Genomic DNA, 19,779 nt, shown 5'->3' with positions numbered 1-19,779 from the left:
CCCTTGTATTGTACCCCTCTCTAACAGGAAGACCTGCAACGTGCCCCTGTTCACCACCACCCTGGCCGTCGGTTCTGAGTGTAAAGCCGCGATCCACCCCCTGCCTCTCGGGCCCATCCCTATGGTCGAGGGGACCTCCCCATAAAGGCCCAACTCACCTGATCAAAAGCCTTCTCTGCATCTAAGGCCAGAAGTAGGGCCCCCTCTCTCGCCATCACCGGTGTGTTGAGAATGTCAAGCGTCTTACGCAAGTTGTCAGCACCTTGCCTGCGCATTAGAAACCCGCCTGATCTGCATGAATCAGCCTTATTTAGTTGGGAGATGGGCCTGTACAAGGCGCAGTTGGCATGGTCCTTCCCTGGTTTTGGGATTACCGCTATTAAGGTCCGGTGGAACGTCGACGGTATGGTGCCCTCCCCAACAATTGAGTTAAATAACTTGGCTAGAGGTGCCGCCAAGAGGGACTGATACTGTTTGTCAAAATCCACGGTGTACCCGTCCTCACCAGAGGCTTTGCCTGCATTTAGCTTTTGTTTCGCCCGTAACACCTCTTCCCGCATTACCTCCTCCTTGTGCGCTTCACTTTCCGCCAATGTGAGTTTGGGGAGCTGTACGCTATCTAGGTAGCCTTGTACCTCCTCTCCCGTTGCCTCTACCGGTCTGGCGTATAGGTCCTGTTAGTATGCAGCGAACAGAGTTGAATTGTCCTCTCCTCTCTCCACCGTAGCCCATTTGGCCCTGCGCACCTGGTCTACTCTCCTCTCCGCCTGCTTCCCCTCACCCTATTCACCAGGAGTGTACCAACGGGACCCCCATTAGTAATATTTTTGCCGCATGAATCTCATCTTCACCTCTCTATTGACACTGAGTGGGGCTCCTTCCTCTTGTCCCTCATCTCTCACTGGCGTCTCTCCCTATTGGGGTCCTTTAGGACCAGCTAGGTTCTTAAAGCTTTCAGTTCCTCTCGGAGTCTGGCCTCAACCATCCCAATTTCTCTTTTCTTCCGCACCCCTTCTGCGATGAGTAGTCCCCTGAACGTGGCCATAGTTGCCTCCTATACCATAACCATGCACACCTCCCCATTTTCTTTGGTTTCAAAATACGCCCCTACCTCCTTCCCCAGGAAATCCCGGAACACCGGGTCTCTCCCTAGCGTGGCATTGCACTTCCAGCGTGGCTGCCTCCAAGGTTGCTTCACCAATCTCCACTCTACCACCACCAGCTTTTATTTTTTTAATTTTATTAGTTTATTCAAACAAACAATACAAACCAAACTTGCAGTATATTAATAACATTTTCATAATATTTTGTTTATTTTGCTTAGTAATATTCACTGCTCCCCTTATCCCTCCCCCCCGTTCCGAGCCTACTACTTTCCGCATTCTTTCTTCATCCTACAGTAGGGTCTCCCCTTCTATGGGTTCCATTGGGTCTTGTATTGATCCAAACAACTCTGCTATTAATAATTTCCAGGCCATCAGGATCTCTGCCTCTTCCTCCCCCCCCCCCCCCCCCCGACACTGCTTGCTTCCAGCCATACCATGGTTTCTGCCTCCGCCCATTTCTGCAAATCTCTCCACCACACCTCTAATCGTGGCCTGTGGCATGTCTTCCACCCCATAGTTATTCTCCTCTTTGCGAGCACATATGCTAGGTCTTTTAGTTTGCTCACATGCTCAAGGTCCCGTGGTCTGGGGAACCCCCCAACAAACAGGCCCACACTGTATCCACCACAATATTGACTCCTCTTTCCGCTAGCTTTTGTGCCACTTTGCTCCAGAAACGCTCAATGGCCGGGCATGACCAAAACACATGCACCATGCCCGCATTCTCTTCATCACACTTGGGGCATGCCTGCCGTGCCACATTTTTAAACCTCGATATCCTCTGGGGTGTCATGTACGCCCTATGCGTGATATACAACTGTATCTGCTTTAATCTCGCATTCCTCGAGACCCTCTTGTGGTACCCTTGGGCTCTTTCTCACAACCCATTATCCATCGAGGTTCCCACTTCCGCCTCCCAGTCTAGTCTCAATTGTACTACCGCCCTACCAACTTTAGACATCATCCTCTCGTATATTCTGGATATCTCATGTCCCCCCTCCACTATATCATATATCGTGTCTATGGTAGCATCAGGTTCTTCTGCCAGTACCACTTCAGGCCATGTTCTCTTTATTCTCTGCACCAGTCTATGATATGTGATATACTGGCCCTTGTGAAACCCAGTTTCTTCTCCCAGCACCTCAAAATCTATGATAGTCCCCTCTTGCCAAATATCACCCATTGTTGCTAACCCAACCGGTTCCCAGTGGTTTCCGATTATCATCCTTAGTTGCTTGTCTCCTCCTGCCAGTGCAACCAGTGGTACCTGCGGGGAACATGGGGATGTGTTCTCTATCATCTGGCATGCCCTGCGCCATCAGACCAAGTTATTACCTCACCTGTAGGTCCCCTTCCCTCTCCCTCCTGTTCCCGCAGGACCAACAGCAGATCTATCCTTGTTTACTACGGGTGCGGGGGAGAGAAGAATGTATAGCCCCGTAGCCCTGGAAAGTGACCCTGCCAGACGTCCACCCAGTAGTAGTCCTGCAGGAGGTTCCGGACGTCAATGTTTTCCTTACATGCGCCCCTCAGCCCTTTGCTGATCACCAATCCAACGCTAGGTCGGCCACTACATGCAGATTAAAATAACCCCCCAGGATCGAGCCTTCTAACATCATAAGTATCTGGTGCAAGAATCTCACCTGCCCTGTGCTGGGCGCATATAGCGTGGGCAGTATGTCTCCCTCATAGACACTCTTTATCCCCAGGAACCGGACCCCAAATGAAATGCAGTGTTAATAATGAAAAATAAATAATGACATTTTCAGTGACAACTGAATAACAAAAATAAATTTGACATTTTTAATAAAAGTATATGTGGGGGTGGGGTAAGGAATAAAAAAGGGTGGTGGAGTTTGGGGGGTTAGTAAAGCGGGAGAAACAGGGGAGTTGGTGGGGATGTGCCCCCACATTAAAAAAATAAATAGTTATTAAGGTGTCACAAAAATGTATGTCATTATTTATTGTGTCGCTTTAAACGCATGGAACGACCCCAAATCCTCTCTTGATCTGGACTTACATCATCCTAAATGATTTTCCTACTAAGATACCTACCCCCCTCCTTCTTGCGATCCCTGTGAGTGGCTCAGTAGGTCTCGCCTATGCCTTTACCCTTTATTGTGGACTCCGCCCCCTGTATATAGTGGGTCTCCTGCAGAAAGATGATCGCCAGGCCCTGCTATTGGAACATATTGCTGGTTAGAGATCTCTTATTTTGAGAGTTCAGCCCCTTTACATTTAACGTGGACACACTCATTAACTCAACTCAGCCATAGCCTTTCATCACCTTTCGCCATATGTCCTTCCGTTCCCCCAATAGCCAACCTACCCTCACCTTCTGTGTTAACCACTGCATGAAGTCCGCCTCCCCCTTCACCTGGGAACCAGCTCTCTCACTTTTTCAGCCCACTAGAGGCAGCTGCTGCTGCAGTTTAATAAATAGCTGCATACTTTCGTGGCCATGGGGCCTGTCAGCTGCTGGGGGACTGCTTCTCCTGCTACTTGTCCTGCAGCAGCCTCACATGCAGCGTCTGAAGCAGGCATGCCCCATTTGCTTTGTGTCCTTTACTGCCACGCTCCCCACCTCCCCCAACCTTCAAACAAGGCCAGTGGCTCCCTCTGGATTTACCCACCTGGGGTGCTGCTGCATCCAGCCTCCTGTGGAGTCCGATGCGCCGGGGGGGGGACACATCCTCTGCTTGACATGGGGCTGCTCCGCTTGCTCCTCGGCTCCAGCTCTGCTGCTTCCTGGAGCCCCGCTTCAGATCTGCCTCGCAGGTCTGGCACAGCGCGACACTCGCGGGGACTCCCAGGGTGCTATCTGCTCCCGCTTCAGCTCCGTATGGTCTCGCCTCATTGTCTGCTCTACCGGCTTCCCTTCACAGTCCAGATGATGCTGCAATGGTTCTGCTGTTACTTCCCTGCATCGTCAGGACCGGCAGCCTGGTCCACGCAGGAACCTCTCTGGGCAGAGGGGGGGTTCCGCTCCTGCCGTTCACTCCTCCTCCTTAAAGATGGGCCACAATTCCGACTGTGGGGGGCGCTCCAACTGCCACCTGATGCTGGACTGCAGCAGCCACAGGAACACGCGGCCGCCGGCCAATGGCTCTGCTCCTCTTCCCGGCCAGCCACTATCAGCACTTTCAGTGCAGGCCTCAGTTGTGGGGTGCACACCACCCCATTCCACCGTTCCACCTCAGCACCTTTGCTGCCTCACCGCATCCGACGCTCAGGGACCCTCCTTCCAGGGGACACGAGTGCTTCAACTCCGCAGGTCACCAGGGCAGGGGATGGAACTCTGCTCTTAGGCAGCCATTTTGCCTGCACCCTCTGGTGCCCTCCTGCCCCATGTAATTTAACTTTACAAATCTGTGGTTTTTCAAACTTTTTATTTTTTAATTTTTTTTTATTTTTTACTAATTCATTTTCATTTGGGGTTTTAGAGTTCCTTTGTTCATTGTCGTTCTCAGCTGAAATTGCTTTGTGGCATTGAAATAAATTCCTCATTTATTAGTGTTTACCTGGCTACCGTAAAAATGTATTTGTTCACCTCAGTAAAATGTTATCCATCTTTTTATTCATGAGGTAAAATTATTTACTGTCTTATGTATTATATACAATCCTGCGTATGGTTGCTCTATATATATTCCACTATCCATAGTTAATATTTGCACAATCCTTTATGCCCCATATTTCCATTACACTTGATCTCCTTGCATTGCTCAATTGTTCCTATTAGATGATCGCATTCAGCCCTATTCTATCACTACAACTGGAAAATCATTCTTCGTTCTAATGTGGTCAGCAAAATATAATAAGAATTATTTTCAATAAAACAGGAAAGAATTCATTCTTAATTTAGTACTATATGCAGAGCTGCAGTAATTGCTGAACATTTTAGTGTCTGTAGCATGATATGTTCTAATGCAGGTATTTTCAAGTAAGAACTGGCCCGAGTAGCCTTGTGTTTCTAGATGCTTACTGAAGTAAGTATAGTGTTTTTTTTTCATAGTGGTTAATCACCTCAGGGTTAAGAATGCTGCAGCAGATGGCTTGTCCCGTCTTCCCATTGATACGCCTCAAGCTAAAGTTGATGTTAAAGGATAGTTCCGGGACTTTTTTTTTATTGTCCCTACGGGTCGGCCATGTGTTTGTAAGCATAAATCGGTAGATCGTAGGAAACTTTCCTATGGACCTTACCCGACTTTTCGCCCATTATCGCACTCGAAATCAGCCTCCATTTTGTGATAATCCTATCATTCCGCCGCATCGACCTGGCTCACCTGCCTTTGCGGCACTAAATCAAATCCCCCGCCCCTGAGCCTGACATCAGCAGACGCGTACTGCCCATTTCAAGCACGTCTCGTGTCAACAGTCGCTGCGCCTCAGCTATTGACGTGTTGCCATGGAAATGGCAGGACGCCTCTTTCCCCAATAAGTATAAACAGACCGTTTCACAACATACAGCAGCAGATTTTCGATTCCATTCCTCTCTCTGTGTTACTTTGAGTATTCTGTGACTCGTTTCAGTGCTCTGGTCAGCTACCTTCGCCGCTTGTAGCCCGTGTGAACACCTGTACCATCTCTGTAAATTATTTTACTATCTTTACCGCACAATGGCCACAATAATGCCGTATATGTACGAGCCCGAGTACACCGAGGAGGAACTACTGGAAAGGCAAGCACGCGAAAACGATGGGGATTCGGACGGCAGTTGGGAGGACCAGTCAACGGATGAAGAGCCTGGACCATGTCGCATGGACGGCGTCTCCACCTGGTGCACGTGCAATCGGTGCGAGCTAATGCCAACTGAGGAGGAGAACTGCTGCTGCCGTGAAAATTCCGGGTGCTTGGCCTACATTTCGGAAAGCGAGCAAAGTCTGCAGGAAGGCGAGCAAAGTCCGCAATGCATCACCGAGCTGCCAGAGTTCAGGGAAGCCTGCCTCTCACGGACAGTGTTGAGGATGATGATGGTGCTTATGCACGAACTTCGTGGCACTGTTCGTCCGCGTAATCTGAGTAACGAGTAAGTATACTCTGTTTGTGATGTCAGTGATGCCACCACTATTTCATGGTCGTCTCCCACATATAAAATTACATTTACATATCATTCGAACGCATGTAAATTGGTTCCATATAGTGCATTTTCTAGATATAATTTTTTTCTAAGAAAAATGACATGTGTTACCTGAATCGACATTGATAAGAAAGTTTGGTCAGTTTAATACAGTTTGCATCTTTTTTTTTCACAGGTGGTACAGGCTGGTGGCCTATCGTTGCTTCACTTGGTGGCTTCACGGGAGGCTCGGACACCGCGTTCGGAGAGTAATACCTGCCTGTGCGGTACTTGCCATTAGACAACATTTCCCCAGTGACAGTGGACAATACCGCGGATTTTCCCTCGATGTGCTGCAACCTCAACTTTACAATGTGTAATGTTTATTATTTATGTTTAACTAAAATCTAAAATAAAGCCCAACATATATTTTAACAATGGTTGTTTTGATTTTTTAAATGAATCTAGTGTATATTCTCCTGGGAGGGTGAGGTATTTATAAACTCACCCCCCTGCCTTCCATGTAGTAGATCCTGCAGCCATCCTCTTACATTCAGTTAGATGGCCTCTCCTTGGTGAGGCCCTGCGGCAAACGGGTCTTGTCTGCACGACCACCGCCCCGATCCACCCCCCCCCCCGCCCTATCAAAGGCAGTTCGCACCAGGGTACTTGCGCTGCTGGCAAGTGGAGCTGTCAGGGAGCGATAAAGGCCAAGAGGTGCCAAAGACCATGTACACTTCAAAGTGGTCTATAGAGCATGGGTTGTTGTTCCCATGTCTACCTCCAGACCCCGTGTCTCCTGCCAAGCATCCCCCCTCACGCTGGACGCCCCCGTGCAATCCACATAAGTGTGTCTCCATTCACGAGTCTTCCTGTGTCTTGTCTGCACGACCACCGCCCCGATCCACCCCCCCCCCCCGCCCTATCAAAGGCAGTTCGCACCAGGGTACTTGCGCTGCTGGCAAGTGGAGCTGTCAGGGAGCGATAAAGGCCAAGAGGTGCCAAAGACCATGTACACTTCAAAGTGGTCTATAGAGCATGGGTTGTTGTTCCCATGTCTACCTCCAGACCCCGTGTCTCCTGCCAAGCATCCCCCCTCACGCTGGACGCCCCCCTGCAATCCGCATAATGCCACGACATATACACGTCATTCATTCACAAACACACCCCTGTTTCGAATTCTTTATAACCCACTTCATATTTCTAATGAGAACTTCTTTGCGCTTTGCTAGTCAACCCGTGAAGGTGCTGGTTATCTGCTCTTCGTCTCTGTGAACTTCCGTGACCACTTTGAGCAAACTCGTCAGTTTGCAACCTGTGAACTGCTCCCTGTTCTACGACAAGAAACTACTCTGATCCCTGCATCTAACTGTTTGTTCGTCAAGGTAAGTCCATGTACCATAATCATTTTGCGTCCAATTTTTTAATTTATATCTATTTGCTAGTAGTCATCAAATTGCATCCATGTTTTCTTTTCGTTCACGACAGTACATGCAAGGAACTAGTCACATGTTCTGAGTTTAGTCAAATTACTTTTTCTATTTTTTGAAAGTTATTGAAATACTTATCCGCATGTGAATAACGTGTATAGTTCCAAGAACCAAAACGGACCTTGCATTGAACCTTTTATGTGTCATTTAATGTTTTAACACATTGGTATTCATAGAGAATTGTTGATCTTTACTTTTCAGAACTTTCCATAATGCCTGCCTGTTCCATTGGCGGTTGCCCTTCGAAGACTCATAACAAATCTGAAGGTACTATAATGCATGTTTTCCCTAAGACAATAGATCAGATAAGAGAATGGGTCCGATATTGCGGATATCCAGCCTCTGAGCTAGAAAGTAGAGTCCTAGAAGTCTTTGCGGACAAGAGGGGTGATCGATACCGCATCTGCAGCAGGCACTTTAGCCCAGACATGTACTCCACATCATTGCTAATAAAGAAGAAAACACCGCGAGCGAGGCGAAAATTGCTCTCAACCGCTATTCCCACTCTATTCGTCCACATCCCTCCACTGGTAAGTCAAGTTTACGTATTTGTCTCTCGGCCTTGCGGTAGTGTGTAGCATTAGCTAACAATAATTTCCCCATTTATGTATCCACTCAATATGAAGGCGGAAGATTCTCCATCCGTGTCGTTATTGCAGTCATCAGCCACTTCAAGCGCCTATCGGGTAATCTTACTTAGCTATTCTGACACTGACTTGTTTTAGGCATGTAAATCAATAGTTTTAATTGATCCAAAATAATGCAAGTACTGTCTTTCAGGGAGATGCTGAGGAGTCCAACGCATTGACGACAACCGTAGATGTCACTCAGATGCTCGAGGTACGTTTCCGGACAGTTCCATCGATGGAGATCATCAGATCTTGCATTCTTGTAGCGTGATTGTTACACACAATGTTTCTTTCGTTTTTAGCCATTGGTATGTCCTTCTGTCGTCGCCCTCCTATGTGTCTTCTTTTTTCAATATTGTGTTCATTACTAATGAAAGTCCTATGTTTCAGGGAGTCGATGGAGCATTAGTCCAAGAAGAAGGGGGAGCATGCAGTTACGGGTCGGCGCAACAGCTTGCAGAAGTGTGCACCGCAGTTACAGCGTCCCTTGATGTTCTTATGCATTTCGAGGTATGGATACTGACAGATCAATCATGCGAGATCAAATGACGTGATTACATCCGCTATACTTCCTTCTTTATTAACGCAAGTACTATGTTTCAGGGAGCTGACGGAGCTTCTTCAACAAGAACATCACCCCTAGTAGTTGATGCAGATCTCTGGGTGGTGACACTTCCAACGATGGAGCAAATCGAATCATATTTAGATATCCATTATTTATTTTAGACAACTGATCATTTGTGCAGGTCTATTTAGATGAGCCGTTGACGCCTGCAGAAAGTTTATGTTCTTTTAAACAAAATAGAAAACCATACTAATGCAATTACTGTGTTTCAGGGAGTTGCTGAAGCGTCATCTTCAATAATATCATCAATGGAAGTCTATGCGGAGCCCGAGGTATGGATCTTGACAGTTCAATCTAACTAGATCAACAATGCGTGAACTATTGTCGTTTGAATGTTCTACACAATGCGTTCATTCGTGTTTTGCTATTGAGATGTACGTATGGGTATTGGTCCCCAAGTACATTTTGTGTTTTCAATATTATTATACATACTAATGAAAGTTCTATGTTTCAGGGAGTCGATGGAGCCTCAGTGAGTGATGGATGTGCTTATCATGAAAATATAGTCGTTGCAGCGCGAGAGGAAGTGGAGACATGCACACACGAGTCGGAGCAACAGCATCCAGATGTTGAAGTTCGAGGCAAGAAAGTTTCAAAGAAAAGAAAGCAAAAGAAGGTTAGTGTCCTGTTCACTATATTATGTTGTCTTTCACTGTCAATAGTTCAATACTGTAAGTTGTGTTTAAACTGAACATCCCTTTTCTAATCTGTCCTCTAGTTGCGAGTGGGTGTAAGAACTAGATCTACACAGACAGTGAAGCGAACGAGAGATGTTGCTTGTCAAACCTTTTGGCAGGGACTTGAGACTGGAGATGCATCGTGCCAATGGGAAGAATATGAAGTGATTGACAACGGAGCTATACCACCACCAGCCATTGATAGTGAATGTCCTCCTGGTAGTTTGGATGCAGTCGGAGATCAATTCACAGAATCCACACCCGCAAAAAATAAGAGCGCGCGAAAGTTGAAGACATTGTTTTTTTCTCCCATCTCCGGACAAGGAACAGATGTTGCAATGGAAGAGAATGAAGTGGACGACAATGAAACACCATCAATATCACTCAGCATAGCGGAAGACGATATCAGAGATTGTACCTTTCATGCGAGTGACATGTCCTCAACGTTACAGGCCGAACCAGCTGGGATGCAGAGTGACAGTATAAGGAAAGAGGCCAAATTCATTGTATTCGATAGCTGTTTGATGGATATTATTATGATGATGAAATGTGGGCATTGGGTTGGTGGGGAAGTATGTGGGGAGCCATTGATTAATGTGACTCGTGCATTTCGAGGCACTAACCTTAAAATACATGCCACCTGTACACAATATCATCCGTTCGCATGGTCTGCACAACCCATGCTGGGGCAACTGCCAGCAGGCAATCTACTTTGTGCAGCGGCCGCACTTTTTAGTGGTTCAAGTTTTAAAAAGTTACAGTATTTCTTTCAGTTTGTGGGAATCCATTTCATTGCGAAAAGTCAGTTCTACAAATACCAAACCGATTATCTATTTCCAGCCATCAGTGAAGCTTGGAGAATGGAAAAAATGTCAATGGAAAGTACATTCGCGGGCAAACGCTTCAGGCTAGCCGGTGATGGACAGTGCGACAGCCCAGGATTTTCAGCCAAGTACTGCACCTACCACTTTCAGGACATGGAAAGTAAGAAAATTGTGAGTTCGGTGGTCGTGCAGGTGTCACAAAGTACATCCTCAGTGGCCATGGAGAAAGTTGGCTTTGTAGCATCATTGCAAGAACTACAATCGCGGGGAATGGTGATCGACCTGATAGCCACGGACAGACACGTTTCAATTGCCAAGACAATGAGAGAAGAGTACAAAAATATAAATCACCAATTTGACGTATGGCATCTTGCAAAAACAATCAATAAAAAATTGTCGGCTGCAGGAAAAAAAAAAGATATGCAAGGTATTTCACAGTGGTCCAAGTCAATCAGCAACCATCTTTGGTGGAGCTCAAAAACATGTGAAGGGTCGTTGGAAATTCTACTGGAAAAATGGCGGTCAGTAATGTTGCACTGTAGCAACGTACATCGATGGTCGACAAATGAGCATTTCCACAAATGTGAACATGGCCATTTGTCCACAGAGGAGGCACGGAAGAAGAAGTGGTTGATTCCTTCATCACCCACTCACAAGGCCATTGAAAAGATTGTATTTGATAAAACTATAACAAGAGATTTGAGGGGACTCACGGAATTCTGCCACACAGGAGATTTGGAGGTGTTCCACAATATGTGCCTAAAGTACAGGCCCAAAAGATTGCATTTTGGCATGGAAGGCATGATAAATCGGACTCTTCTAGCGGTCTTGGCACATAACCATAATGTTGGCCGTCAACAAAGTAGGACGACCGGAACTTTAGGGACGCTTCGCTACAATAAGGCCTTCACTAAAAGAAGTAAACAATGGGTGATCAAACCAGTGTTTGAGGATATGCAATATGAGTTTATTGAGAGACTTATCGTAGATGTCCTCGATAGGCACATACATGGAGTGGTGAACGAACCTATGCAGGGGACAACTGCATTGCCACCCAACATTGCCTCTGTTCCATGTCCACCTAAAGCAGAGCTCATTGAGAAATACACATCACGGTTTAAATGATTGTAATTTGATTGTCTGTTCTCTCGAGTCTCCTCATGTTGCAGTCCCATTGCAATTAAACCAAACAGTAATATAAATCATTTTTACAAAAATTATAGAATGTTTTCGTATTACAAACACATGGCCGACCCATAGGGACAATAAAAAAAAAGGCACGCAGACAAGATGCCCTTACACTAACTGCAGCTAACTAGAAATGTGTGCTCGCTCAAAGTGAAGGTCAGCTGCTTTGATGTTTTGCTCGGGTGGCGGAACGGCCCACGACCCAGTATAAGGTTCTATTGTGATTTGACCTTGACAGGCCGGGACCATCCTGAAAGACTAAGAAAAGATAATGAATAAAATTTCAGAAACTAAACGATGAGCCACGTTCATTAGAAGAAGTAACGTCGGCAAAGAAGGAGTGGTGTTTCGGGTCTGCCCTACACAGAGACACAATGGAAAATGCAAATATAATGTAAGTAACTTTTGATGAGTTTATACCGCAATTTCATTACTATACAGTGGCTTTAAAGACGGGTTCAGTTGTACTTGTTCGTTCTATGTGGCATATTGTTTTCTACCGCGCACTATCTTGAGGAGAAACATCTGCTTTTACTGAAGCACCTCAAAACCTTCCTCTTTGCTTCTGCTTTCTCTCTCCCTCTCCCCTGCTACAACTGGTCCACTGTCTGCGACCTCGGTCCTGGGCCCTTCCACTCTCCACCTGCACTGCCTCCCTGTCAACCCCTGCACTGGGGGACTGTCTCAGTATCCTACAGCCCCCCCTTCCCAGCACTTGTTCTGCACTTACCTTGCACTTGCCACCAGCTGGCCCTATTTATTTATTATTTTATGCTACTTACCTTGTACTCCACTCCCCCCCCCTCCCTGCCTCGCCACGCCTTTAAACACTTGTGTACACCCAGTAGCGCTGTCCTCGCTATGATTTTAATAAGGATCTGATGGTGAGACTAATTTCATTTTTTATGTTTTTAGGTACATCATTCACTACTGTCTGTGTCACGAGTACCGGACACCGGCGGACGGCTTCTACAGCCGCCAGTTGCTTCTCCGCGTGAACAACGTTACCACCCTGACCATTTTATGGGACGATCGCCAAGTACAAGTATGCCCTTACGCGGTACTAACGGTTAGATGCAACATACCTACCGTTGTGGTGGCCTAGTGCCTCGTTGTTGGAACAGCCATGCGATTATCAGTGCGACCGAAGAGCTTATTTTTATCGTAAACCAACACCCTGTGTACTGCACACGAACATCGCTTCCCTCAAGACGAACTAATTTGGATCGAGAGCAAAGAAAAATGCAAATCGCTGAATATTCTCTAAACATTTGATGTCCAATAAACGTACTTTGCCAAATCTACAATCTTGCCGTTTGCTTTTAAACCACGGTTTCACATTCCGAATTGTGGCGCTGTATTGTGAGATGCTCTAAGACCCTGTGTACAGCAAAGGACCATCGCGTTCCTCAATACGAACTTTTTGGAACATGAGCAAATAAAAATGCAAATCGCTGAATATTCTCTAAACATTTGATGTCAAATAAATGTACTTTACCACATTTACAATCTTGCGGTTTGATTTCAAAGTACAGTTTCATATTCCGAATTGTGGTGCGCTGTATTGTGAGCTGATCTGTGTTGATTTCCGGGGTCTGTGTGGAGTCGCGTAGAAGACGCCTGGGCGCGTTTGCCTACGCAGCACAGTAACGTCACGGAGAGAGGCGGGGAATATGAATGTTTTGATACTGTCTGTTTCAGGGGCGGGGGATTTGATTTAGTGCCGCAAAGGCAGGTGAGCCAGGTCGATGCGGCGGAATGATAGGATTATCACAAAATGGAGGCTGATTTCGAGTGCGATAATGGGCGAAAAGTCGGGTAAGGTCCATAGGAAAGTTTCCTACGATCTACCGATTTATGCTTACAAACACATGGCCGACCCGTAGGGACAATAAAAAAAAAGTCCCGGAACTATCCTTTAAGGTTGAGGCCTTATTAGTCTGGCTCCCTCTGAGGTTCTTCAAAGGGTTCCCTAATCTATCACTCCACAGGTTTTCTCAAACAGATGATTTGTTTTGTATTGTGCCAGTGTCAGGCACCCTAGTCCGTTTTCTACCTCAGTTGCTCTCTTTTTCTCCTTTCTCTGATCTTGCTACTCACTCTATTCTCCCCTCTCCACTCCTCCTGTCTTATTTAACTCAAATTTTCTTCCTTTCTGTCTTTCCCCTTCTATGTCCCTCTGATGTTCACACTTCCCCACTCACCCTTCCCCTTTAGACTCCCCTCACCTCTGTCTTCTCACCCCATTTGCTCCTCACCCCTCTCTTCTATATCTTCTCTCACCGCTCTTCTCCTGTTTCTCCTCCCCCTCTCTTCTCTCTACTTACCCCAGTTCTGCTCTCTCCTCACCCATCTCTCCTCATCCCTATTCTCCAATCAGCACCTACTCCCACTCACTCTTCTAACTACAAGCATTCTCACACACTCACTTTGACAGCGTTGAACTAACAAACAATACCACTATTTCTCACAACCAACACCCGACTTTTCCACTGCACCATCTCTGCCACAAACTCCTCAGTACTGTTCTTCCTCCGCCTGGTGTTGGTCCCCAGTCACTCCTTCCAACCTTACCCATTCACATTAATTCCTTTTCATTTTCTCTTCTTAGATTTATCACTTCCCTGCCACCTTCTATTGGTGCCAGCGCTCACCTGAATCCAGCCAACCTATGGCTAGTCTTTCTTCAGATGCCTGGTTACACAGTTGCAAGGTTTTAAAATCTGTTAGTTCTCTACGTGGTTTGGTCTGCTGTTTCTGCGATCTGCTGCGATTCTGGCATTTGAGGTTCTTTTTGTTGCAGTGAGTTGTTTGCTTTTCTGCTGAGCGTGGAATTGTTTTCCGATATTGCCATGCAGGTTATATAGCGCACATATTCTCTTTGTGCTTGCTTCATTTGTGCTTCGCTGCTGAGACTTTCGATACTTGCAGGCCTAGAAAACAAGAGGGAACCTAGCCCAAAAAGGTAATGGGATGCATTGTGTGACAAACGGTGGCACCGGTATTTCCATTAAAGGCATATCCAGCGTTTCCAGGGACCTGGGATCCCCAACTCCCACTACCCACCTCTGGGACAGGGTTGGCTCTGGTTTCCGCTCTGGTAGGTCTACTGCCCCGGGTAGCAGGGGGTTCCATTTCCCCCATGACAGCGTCCAGTTTCAGAACCTGTAGAACAGCATTATATTTAATAGTATTTATTATTATTTTTTGTGTTTGAGGGATTTTGTTTAAGAAATATTATTACTGACATCACAATATACATTCTTGTATTCTTTTAATTTCAGAAAATAACACAGAAATCCCTGATGAACACTCGCAGGCAAACAACATGTACTACAAACGTTTAATTGATGAGAGCCTTGTGTTGGGGATTTACATCCATCAGACTGATAAACTTAAAAGTGATCTGATGTTATCTCATCCCATGATAAAAATTCACGTGATTGATGAGAAAACTGGACTGTATGTCAAAAAGGAGACAAGGTAATAAGATTTAATTTTTTATCTTGAGTGTCTCTGATACAACAATATCTGCGGTTCTTGTTAATGTTGTTTGTCTGTATGGCACTTGTGACAGCAAAATCAAGAATCAAAATAATTCCACTTAGCTAGAAGAAATTAGTAAACTTCCCCTTTTGGAAACCAGTGTGATGGAAGTAAAGACAATCTGAGGAATGCTGTGAGGCATTTAAGGTGATGCAGTCTATGCTCATACCATTATGATAAAGTATGTTTTATACTGCATACTTTTTTTAAGGTCCCTTACCACAGTTTTAGACTGGCCCATGGGGATGCTGAGAATTTCCCAACTCTGCTGCAGCTGGTGGTGGCTGGTTTGGGGTGTTCACTGCTGAAGCTGTGGAGCAAGGACTTCTGCCATCTCCAAATAAAATGCTTACGTTTAAGAAATGTTTAAATGTGTGTGTTTACTTTTCTTTTTTTTTTTTTTACAGTAGAGGAAGGCCTATGTGTGGTGGTATGTTGAGGATGCTGGGTTCCGGAAGGGTCAGTCACAGTGTAACTTGTTAGTTTGTAGTTTTTGTCCGGTCTCTGCCTCTTGCCTTGGACTGTAGTTTTTTTCTTCTCTAAACCTACTGCAGGGCAAGAGTTCACAGTCCTGTCCTGTGATCAGCCAGGCAGGTAGAGCCAGATAATTTTTGGATAGAGTCAGAGCCAAACCAGGGTTTCGAATGGATTGTGTCCTCCCACGTATTCCTCATTTTATGATAATTATCTCTCCAGCTTCAGCTTTTTTTTTTTCCACAGAGGGCTCTGTGTGCCAAGACTGCGGGTCGAAGATGTCGATCACCAAACTCCACCGCGTATATCTGTGGTGTCTGAGTACCGGACACCGTAACCTCTGACTGTGGCTCCTGTCAAGCATTGACCGAGATGGCTCTCGGGGAGCGTAAAGGTACATTGGGAGTGGGGAGGTTACATTCGAAGTCACCGCTGTAGAGGTAAAAAAAGACTGATGACTCGAGGGATTCTTCCTGCGGCAAAGAATACAAACAGTCACGATCGAGAAGTCGATTGCGCCATTCTTTATCTTCGCAGATAGCCAAGAAGAGGCGTCATAGGTCAACTTTGACCTCCAGTGATTCCTCGACTGAGGTAATCAGGTGTCCTACGAAATCGGATTCCCCTGCTAATTGGGACGCATTTTGTAGTGAAATGCTTCGAATCTTCGGAAATGCGGCCTCGACCCCCTCAAAGGACAAGCAGAAAAGCCATGCCCCAGAAGCTCCACATAAGGACAACAAAGGGAAGTAGAAGACTAAATGTTCGAAACCGAGCTTCAAGCCAGTTATGCATCAACACGGTTCTCAATCCGACGAAAAATCGCTGAGGGCTTCGAGTCAGGAACCTAGCCCATCTAAGTTTCCATCGAAGAAGCACAAGAAGTCGACAACTTCGCTGACTCAGTCGACGTCGGAGCCATCGACGCTGAAGCTGAAGTCGATGCTGACTAAATCGGCACAGATTTCAAAGCCATCATCATCATCATCATCATCGACGACTACAAAGACTACTTTGACATTGTCGAAGCCAGTAGTGGTACAAGAAAAGATTTACAAACCTTTCCCTAAAAAGGACTATTTTAAGTCTTTGTCAGCCATATATGAGGAGGAACCGCCTTTGATGACAATACACCACCTTTTGGAATACAGGTTGGCACCCCTAATGTGCCAGAAGAACTAATATCTGATGAGTCCAGGTGAAGAGATTTATACGATAACCTTCAGTCAGCCAGTGGGTTGGATACCTCACCAGAGTTAGTTTGGCAAACCAGACCCATCTGAGCATGCTGACTCATCATACAGAAAACCTATGGGAAAGGTTATTGAATTTTTAGGATGGCGAAGACCTACTCTATCTTTTGAGCAGGATGACATGACGGACATCTTGGACCAGGGTCCTCAGAAAGACCCAGTTTTGCCCTTTCACATGGCATTACAGAAAAGGGTCTCCGCAAATTGGGGGACACCAGAAACTGTGGCTGCTGTATATTAAACTTTGCGAGGAAGTACATACCATCCTGCAGTGACCCAGAGTTTCTCACTAGGCATCCTACACCAGAAAGCTTGGTGGTTCAGGCTGCTAAATCTACCAAGCAGTGAGCTTACCCATCCATCCCTCCTGACAGGGATGATAAGAGAGTGGATGCCTGGGCGAGAAAAGTTTTTACTGCGGGGGGTATGGCATTGAAGTCTACAAATGTGACTTGCAAATTATCTAGATTTACTTTTACCCCGTGGGACTGTGTTGCTATGGCTTCTTACCACATCTCGGAAGGGGAGGAAAGAGACGGCTTTCTGGCAATCATCAATGATGGTAAGGAGGCAATGGGTGAATGTCTCCAGTCAGGTTTGGATACTGCAGACGGCATCAGCAGATCCATGGCGGCTAGCACAGTCTTACACAGATTTGCGTGGTTGTGGAATTACGGGTTTGCACCAGATGTGCAAGCTAGACTACTCAACATGCCCTTTGATGGCTTGAGGCTGTTTGGCAGCAAGACGGATGACAGTTTGGAAAAGCTACAGATGTCAAAGACGGCAGCTAAATCCCTTAGCAATGCCATTAGACAGCCTCAACAACCCTATTCAGGCTCATCTACCTGGAGGGGTAAGTCCTTACTCCTCATTTGGAAGAGGACAAGCAGGTGAAAGAGGTCAGAAGATTCCCTCGTGGTGGATGCGGGAGAGGTGTCCAAACAGCGGCAGCCTTATCTTCAGCCGCTGCATCAGCCACCTCTGAACCACTCTGAGGCCTTGACTCACAAGACCCCAACAGGAGGCAGACTTACTCAGCATCTGAACGAATGGCGCGGCATTACTTCGGATGCTTGGGCACTGGAAACTGTGGCCAAGGTTACTGCCTTCCTTTTAAAAAAGGCCTCAGGATCATCCTCCCGGTGCCAACACCTTCAAAATTCTGGATCCGCTCCTTGTGCAGGAAATTTTGACCCTGCTAGAGAAAGGTGCAGTAGGACATGTACCTGTAGCATAAAGGAACAAGGGTTGGTATTCCCCATACTTTTTGATTCCCAAAAAGGCCAGACAAGTGAGCTGTTTGGCTGGAAAGACTGGAAGGACTTGCGCCTTGTGTTTCGTGCACTGTCAGCAAGAGGAAACTGTTTGTGACTAGAAACACGGCCTGGATCAATTACAAGTAACTTAACTGTACGTGTCTTCCAGACTTCTGCACTTTTTGTCTCTGGATGTCAAACTTTTGTTCTCTCGACGTGGCGTCTCTACTGAGCGCTGACTGTGTCTTTTTCCTGTTTCCTCCACCCCAGATTCTGTCGCATGGCCCCACCCCCGTATTCCCAGGATTCCATTTCTGCCGGGGTTCTCGTGCACACAAGTGACCTCAAGTGAGCTTTTTGACTGTTCAGGTGGCGGGCGGTGAGGGGCGACTGGGTGGGCAAAAAAAAAAAGGGGGATCATCAAAGAAAATATCTAATCTCCTAATCTGCACTATTTCCAGTCTAAAGAAACTGTTATGACTTGATGGCCGTGAAGTTTATGGGGCCTCTGTCCTCAAGTTCCGCTCAGAAAGATACAAATAACTTCCTGAGAAATTCTTGAGGCCACAGGTTTTTTGAGTGCCGAAGAACGCCAGGAACCAGGAACACCGGTGACCCCTCCACCGCTGTAAAGCAAGCAATGGGTCAGTACAATGGCAAACAGTATACTGAATAACGAGGTAACAAGTATCAAGGGGCTTACCAAGGATCTGGGGACATGAAGAACAAAGATGAGGATGGAGGTGTTCCGTGGGGCTGCAGAGTGTAGTAAGCAGCAGTGGATAGGCGTAGATTGTTGTAGAATAGGCACTGCAAGACCTGTATGGAAAGGGTACCCCAGCAGGTAACAGAAGAGGGAAACCGAAAACAGTCCGTTAAGAGTTCCAAGGTCAAAAGCCAGCGAAGTTCGTCGTAACCAGGGGGTAATCCAAAGGAATCCAAAAATACAGTTCAAAGGTCCTGAAACAGCAGAGCAAAACAGTATCCAAGGGCTTGACAGAGGAATCCAAGAAGAACAGTCCGTAGTCCAGGTTCAAGATTTGGAGACAGGAAGACGCCGAACCGTGCCTGATTGGGTCAGCTGTGAAGCACTGAATGAGCGTTCCCTCTCCGGTTTTAAAGGGGCCTAGGAGTGTCACATGACCCATCACGTGACCGATGATGTAGCATGTTTCCTTGTCACATGACCCAAGTTTTCAAAACGCTGCCGGGTCTTACTGAGGGTGGGACGAAGCAAAGGAAAAAGCCGGCGTCTCCGTCGACTGTCTCCAAGATGCCAGGGCAACTGCCAATGTTGCAATGGGTGAATATGACCATAGCGCGTTAGATGCCCTTGTGTGCGCTGCTGCCATGCTGCTTGAGGGAGTGAGGACAGATCAGGACCTGAGATGGAGGGCTTAGTGACTGCACGGGTGTTCGTGTGCGTAAGGTGACCAGTGGATGGTCTAACAGAGCCCCCCCAAAGGCCCACAACCCCGTGGGCAAGCAGGGAAATCCTGATGAAACTGGGCCACCAAACGAGGGGCATGCACATCCCGGGCAGGAACCCAAGAGCGCTCCTCAGGACCGTAACCCAGCCAGTCCAGGAGATACTGGAGCTGTCCCCTGAAGAGACGAGAGCCCAGACTACCCCCAACCTCATAAACATCAGG

General features: G+C 46.7%; 1 protein-coding gene across 1 annotated transcript in view; it reads left to right on the top strand.

The window, feature by feature from the left end:
- The window catches only part of AHI1 (Abelson helper integration site 1), a 2,019,384-nt gene that overhangs the window by 332,295 nt on the left and 1,667,310 nt on the right, over positions 1–19,779 (top strand). The window contains exon 6 of the mRNA XM_069606745.1: positions 14,880–15,078. Within this exon, the coding sequence (XP_069462846.1) occupies positions 14,880–15,078 (199 nt within the window). The remainder of the gene's footprint in view (positions 1–14,879; positions 15,079–19,779) is intronic.

This window comes from Ambystoma mexicanum, chromosome 4p (genome assembly GCF_040938575.1).
Source record: "Ambystoma mexicanum isolate Mex_15411 chromosome 4p, UKY_AmexF1_1, whole genome shotgun sequence".
NCBI lineage: Eukaryota > Metazoa > Chordata > Amphibia > Caudata > Ambystomatidae > Ambystoma > Ambystoma mexicanum.
This window is presented reverse-complemented; position numbering and strand designations above follow the sequence as displayed.